Here is a 6,290-nt window from a genome sequence, read left to right as displayed (position 1 = left end):
TTTATCCAAAAAAAGCAACATTTAATCTCCCCCAGAAAAGTTGCTGCATAGCTGTAGTTTCTCAAGAAGTCCAATAATATCTGTGTTGCTCAGAGCTAAGCAGAGCCGTGATTGTGACGCTGTGACCTTGTTGGTATGGCATGGGCTGGATGTGGTTTGGGAGGGTCATCCATTTTGTTAATGGTCCTGTCAAGTGACACCTGTGCTCGCCTTTCCCCTGTCTGGAGTGCTAATGAACCGCAAGGAGTCTGGGAGTCGGGGTCAATAGCTGCCTCTGAGACTACAGCTTCTTCGCTCTATGCCACCACCAACACCCTGTCAGCCAAATAGAGAGGAGACATGGACACATTATCAAGGCCAAAACACTCTTAATGGCACTGGTGTGGCTTTCACATAGACCCACTCTTTTCCTTTGAATTAGTATCTAACAGCTCTGGGTGGAGAAGACCGAATTCAGTAAGCTAAGGAGAGCAGAGAGAGTGAGCAGAAAATGGCTCTTGGCATCGGGATGCTGGCCTCCATGTTTGTGGTTCCTGTAAGAGAGCCCACTCTCCTCAGGGGAGGTGTCAGGACTTTGATGAATATTTCTCTATTAACCGCCTCCCAATTGTCAGTTCTGGCCTTTGTGTTGCAGGCCAATCCGTCAGACCATGAGGATATCCTGGGTCGACATCTCCCTCAGGTCATTATTGAAGTCCCAGTGACCCAGCAGCCACTCTTCTCTGCTGAGGAGGCTCTTTTCAGGTCCCACAAACAGGAATCGGCAATTAAAAGCTGCACTTGCAACAACAAAAGCAATGTGGGTGATGGAAAGAGGAGGAGGCATGAAAGTCATTGGAGACCAGCTAACAGGACTTATATGACCCAGCCTGCCCTCTTTGGGACAGGACTGTCAGCTCATATGAGCCATGAAATATTACACATAGCTACATATAGCGCGGCTGTAACAGCCTTAATGATTGATAGGCCTAAAAGTGCAGCAGCCTGGCATGGTTTACTCCATTATTTGTGACAAAAGATGCTATATATAAGTAACCAACACAGAAAAAACAAGTGAAATTCATGTATCATTTATTTAACAAAATACGACCTTTTCCTGTGGTTTGGATAGCACAGCCATCAATAATTGTTTTTTTATTTATGACATTTTCATCTCATCTTTGTACCATTTGCATCAGTGACCCAAAATTGCTGACCCCCCACCCAAGTAAGAATGAAAAAATATTACATCTGCATATTTACAAATAAAAATAATGCCATTGTTCAAGATGATTTTCGCAGACATGCAGTTCTTAAGAGTGTGAATGTACAGCCAGTATTAAGGAAAAAAAAAAAACAGCACAGAGGAAAAGAGATTTTAAACAAGAGATTCCCAGAATAAAGCCTCATAGTCCGTCTTCATCATGGTGAAAGGTTTTTATTTTTAGAGTGTATGATAAGCATAATAGTAATATACTTAAATTATTCTTCTTTTTTTCACTTAAGAATAGAATACTTAAGAACAGTTTATTTGGACAGCAAGAATTTCCCCCTAAGTTTAATTCCAAGCGCTTGAGTGAAAAATAAATACAGACTTAATTTCTGTGAGACAGATATAGAGAACAAAACTAACAACCAAATCAAAGCTGCTGAAAAAAAGCACACATTTTCACCACTTTCAAAGCGCTGCTTCCCACCATCTTTAATTACTAAAGTTTGTTGGTTCTGTGCTGCAGGCAATCCATCAACTGGTCTAATGCCTTTGGAGCTCCAGTCACAATCCTGAGGCTAACAGGTGCTAGTCCTGGCAGGCGTGACGCCCTGTACTGGCCATGACCCCAGTCTCAAGACCCCGATTCATGGCTGCTCTGAATAGTCCAAGCTGGTGTCTGAAATCTGTGGATGTCAACACCATTTCAGACATCACTGGTATCCAAGGGCTGAGGCTGAGCCCAGTCTTTGACTGTAAAGGGCATACGGGGAGTAATAGGCTGAGGAGGAGGTGAGGGATGGCATAGGAAGTCCTGGGGCTCCGGGCAGGTGGGATTTGCTGTATGGGTGGTACCGGGCCAGGCCCAAACCTGGGGAGCCTCGGAGGGAGAAGGAACTGGGCAAAGTACCTGGACTGCTGTGCGGGGGCAGGTGAAGGTGGCAGGAGGCTGTTGATGAAACTGATGACGGGTAGGCTGACAACAGCTTACTGTCCACCATCCCTGGCAGAGACGTGTGGGTACGCAAGTGGGTTAGTAGCTCCTCTGATGTGGAAAAACGTTTGTCACACGGACCCCCGACAGACACCCAGTTGCAGGCATGTGGCACTGGTTCGTTGGGCAGCATGAAACCATACGTGTAGAGGGGGTGAGACAGGGAGGGTGTGGTGCTGGAGGACAGGGAGCTGGGGTGTAAGGAGTGGAGGTGATGAGAGGGATACACCAGGGGGAAGCCAGACTTAAGGCTTGAGGGGTCATGAACACACGTGGAACAGTTACTTCCTCCGAGGTGGTGTGCATTGGGATAAGTCAGACAGTATGGGTCCCGACATAAGCCCTGCATCAGTGATGGAGGTGAGGCTCCAGTGAGTGGGCTGGAGCTAGGGTGCTTTCCTGGAAGTCCAATTCCTAAACTGGACTTAGTATGATCCAAACCATGAACAAACTGTGAGGGGTAGCCAGCGTAGGCCCCCACAATGGAACCATGATAGCCCATGGTGGCGGGAGGCAAGGGGAAGACCGAATGTCCTGGCTTAAAAGGGGAGACAGGGGCGATGTGTCCAGAGCCCAGTCCAGATTGTGAAGAGGACTGCGGTTCAGATTTGCTCTCCGGCCTTGGGCTGGCAGCAGAGCTAGCATTGCTGGAGTTGGCACTGGCCCTTATGTGGCTGGAGTTGGCTAATTGAGCACTGTCCATCACAGATTTAGCTGAATCTGAGTCTTTTTTTCCAGCACTGTTGTTGTTTGTGTCTGAGCTGGCCTGCTCAGAGCTCCCCTGTTTGTTGTCCATGTGTGAAGCTTGGGAGTGTGACGGGGGCTGCGTGGAGGGGGAATGGCTTTGTCTGTGGGACTGGCTCTGGGTGTGCAGTGGAGGAGAGTTGGAGCTGGGTGACTGGGAATGGGGAGGAAAAGAAGGACAAGATGCACTGCCACCACTGGAGCTTCCATTTGGCATTCGGAAAGCTGCTTTATCTGAAGACCCCTTTGTCACAAGATTATCCTTGCGACCATCTCCTGATGACTTGTAAGGCTTGAAACTTGATTTGTCTTCCTGGGACTGGTGCTCTCCAGACTTAGATGACCGGCTGGAGGACTCCTTGTCTCCCAGGCTGCCTGAGGAGAGGGAGGCCAACTTGGAAGAAGAGGGGGGGTCAGGCTTGCCAATCTGAGAGCAAGTCTGGGCCAGCAGAGCCAATGGACTCTTCTTGGCATCCAGCTGAGGAGGAAAATGAAGAGCAGGACCATGAATAAACTGTTTTCCATTTAATTACATTCAAACACCACATGTCCTGCTGCCCCTCTGACAAACAAACACATTTATTTCCTTAGAGATTATTTTCCTGGACAGATGCTGTAGTTTATCATCAACAATCCTCAATGTCCTCATATCACGAGACGTAGATATATTTTAAACTGAAGCATTTATGAAAGAAAAGACATAAAGCTAACATTTTATTTTATAATCTTAATAAAGGGAACCTTTATTTGAACGATTATATAGATCATTCCAAAGCAGGACATTTAACACTATTGTTTTTCATGTATAAACTCCACTATCTTGCAAACTGGACAAGCAATCAGTGCGCGTAAAATGGCGCATTAAGTTATATTACAGTCATTGTAGTAACAAGTGTAACCAGCAATCATGAGTAAAAACAATGAAGGGAAATAAGTTAGATCATAAAAACACGTTTACTTTTTAATAATACTTAATGTTTTAAACTTACTTCGATGCTGACTGGTGCGGATGTTAGGGGCTGGAGATACTCTGGGTGCAGCAAGTGGCCGCTGTGCGCCGTCAACATCTTTACGATCCGGATGGGAAGTCTTTTAGCCTGACGCGAGGGATCCGAAGGACAAACCGTGGGTGTGGGAACGGACGGTCTCTCCGCTGAGATCCGGGGTGTGAAGCCGTCGGCGGCGGTGCTGCGCTCCGGGGACTGTCTGCGTAAAAGCGGTTCAGGTCCACCGGGGGGATCTCTCATCTGGATCGGGCTACGAGAAAGGACGACGGCTTATAACGAGTGGACGCTCGGTTGAAATTCATTGATCACAGTGATTCAACAGAAGCGAGTGCGTTAATCCAAACAGGAACGAGTGCGCAGTGCGCGTCCTCCTTGCCCGAGCCAAACTGTCTCTCTAAAGAAAAACAAATCGCAGAAATGTCATCCTTTATCGACCACTTCAATGTCAGCCACTATTTACTCCTAAATATTCCTTCATGCGCCGATGAATGAAAAGAGAAGTTGAGCCAAAAATGGAAGCGGAACAGCAAAAGTTGTCACTGCTCATCAAAAACACAGGGTTGAGTGAAGGAATATCCCCGCAGAGGATAGTGAGCGTGTGTCCTTCTCTCTGTGTGCGTGAGTGAGTGTGAGTCCTCTGGTGTGTGTGTGTGTGTGTGAGTCTCTGCAGCAGCAGCTTCTCAGTATCGCACTTCTTCCACATACTAGAGACGCGAGGGGAGGGACTTCAAAGCGGCGAGCCGCCGACCAATCACAAGTCTTCGCAGTCATCGGCGGGGGGCGGGGTAATGTAGAGGGGCGTGGTCTTCATCCTGGCCTCACCCTTCGAGCAAGGGTGTGTGTGTGTGTGTGTGTGTGTGTGGAGATCTCTGTCACTGACCTCCATCAGGAAAACTGCTCCTGAAACATGAAAATTATGTAACAAGGTTCAACAACAGCAACATCAAGGAATGAGTTAACAGGAGAATAAAGTCAAATATTACAGGTGACGGTTTATGTCTATGTTATTAAAATTCAAATCTGATGTTATGTTACATTCATAACTCCTCATCTTGCATCCGGTTCTGTCATCATATGGTTTATTTAAACAACTGATCAGCTACACTGATTATCCTGTCTTGCCTAAGGTTGAAACGTGTTTATTTACTTGTTCTTTTATCTGCTTTTGTGATCTTCTTCCTCTTTTTTTGTATCTTTGAATATTTTTGCAGACGACCGTGAATCGGTGGTGCAAACGGGTCGATGGAAGGTTGTGGGTTTGATCCCCGGCTCCGCTAGTTAATATGCCGATCACGTATGTCTTGCCCAAGGCATACTGACGATGTGTTTATGGATGGATGAATGACCACACTGTATAGTGTAAAGCAGCTTTGACTGGTCATCAACACTAGAAAAGCGGCCACATGAATACAGATCATTTACCATTTGTGAGCTTTCCTGCCCTCACAAATTTCATGTAAACTAATGTACAGCCTTGTCATTAACACAATTACACAATGTTATTTGTTAGACCACTTATTGAAGCGGGAGATAATATATGGCAAATCAGAAATGGAACCTGTCAAAGTGAATTTGTGGATGTTTGAGGATGGCGCTCTATGTAAGATGCCTTTATAAAGCCACATCAATTCTGATAAGACTGTTCTCACTTGTGCCACATGTCGTATATATCATACTTATACCTGCTGTAGGACCACCATTTATGTGTCCATTTATACAGCCCTAAAGAAAACAGACTTGAGTCATATCAATGAAAACATTTGGAGCTGAGTCACTTCAGCCTGGCTATGTAAACACAGCCTATATTTGTCTACAGATGCACTTTTGTCGTAAATGGACACAGTTACACAGTATGAAAGCACAAATGCTGCTCTTTCCATTGTACTCCATGTAACACAGGTCTTTTGTGTCATACAGTAAACTGAGTAGCTGCAAAAACCTCTTCCAAGTGGCAAAAATAAAAAAACACAGTAAAGCAAAGGTTTATAATGGGATCAATATAAAGTGGATGGTGTTGTTTTTGCCACCATTACACTGACAGTCAGTTTTAACATCACAATGACAAGAGTAAACCAAGTTGTCTCTTTCAGTTTGAAGTAGTAAATTACACCCTCGGCTATTGCATCTGCAGTCACACGCTCCGAAATAATTCCAAAGTTGTGTTTTATTTTTCATTTGCATCTGTCCTACTTTAAAAGTGTCCTCCAACAAAGTACACGATCATAAATCACGACAAACAAAAAGACAATGGAGCTCCTCCTTGCTCCCCACATTACTAAGCCCGGTAACTTAATTTAACTTTCCCATCAAAAAAACAAAACAAAATAAAAGAAAGCTGTGCTTTGTGGGGATTTCC

General features: G+C 45.4%; 1 protein-coding gene across 1 annotated transcript; it reads right to left on the bottom strand.

Moving 5' to 3' along the window:
* Positions 1–1,054: 1,054 nt before the first annotated feature.
* znf703 (zinc finger protein 703) lies at positions 1,055–4,532 on the bottom strand. Its single transcript, XM_083886783.1, has 2 exons — positions 3,917–4,532; positions 1,055–3,405 (listed from the first exon to the last, which is right to left on the bottom strand). Exons 1-2 carry the CDS (start codon positions 4,172–4,174, stop codon positions 1,903–1,905), a joined length of 1,761 nt encoding a protein of 586 aa, XP_083742909.1. The 5' UTR covers positions 4,175–4,532; the 3' UTR covers positions 1,055–1,902.
* Between the last annotated feature and the right edge of the window lie 1,758 nt (positions 4,533–6,290).

Source organism: Microchirus variegatus (assembly GCF_963457635.1).
Source record: "Microchirus variegatus genome assembly, chromosome: 3".
Lineage (NCBI taxonomy): Eukaryota > Metazoa > Chordata > Actinopteri > Pleuronectiformes > Soleidae > Microchirus > Microchirus variegatus.
The sequence above is the reverse complement of the archived record's forward strand: the minus strand, read 5'-3'. Positions and strand labels throughout refer to the sequence as shown.

What these genes read in the sequence shown, in the direction of transcription:
- znf703 (XM_083886783.1), bottom strand. Translation starts at nt 4,174, where the DNA reads ATGAGAGATCCCCCCGGTGGACCTGAACCGCTTTTACGCAGACAGTCC. An exon ending in CCGCACCAGTCAGCATCGAA is followed by an intron (nt 3,406 to 3,916) that starts GTAAGTTTAAAA and finishes TTTCCTCCTCAG; the next exon opens with CTGGATGCCAAGAAGAGTCC.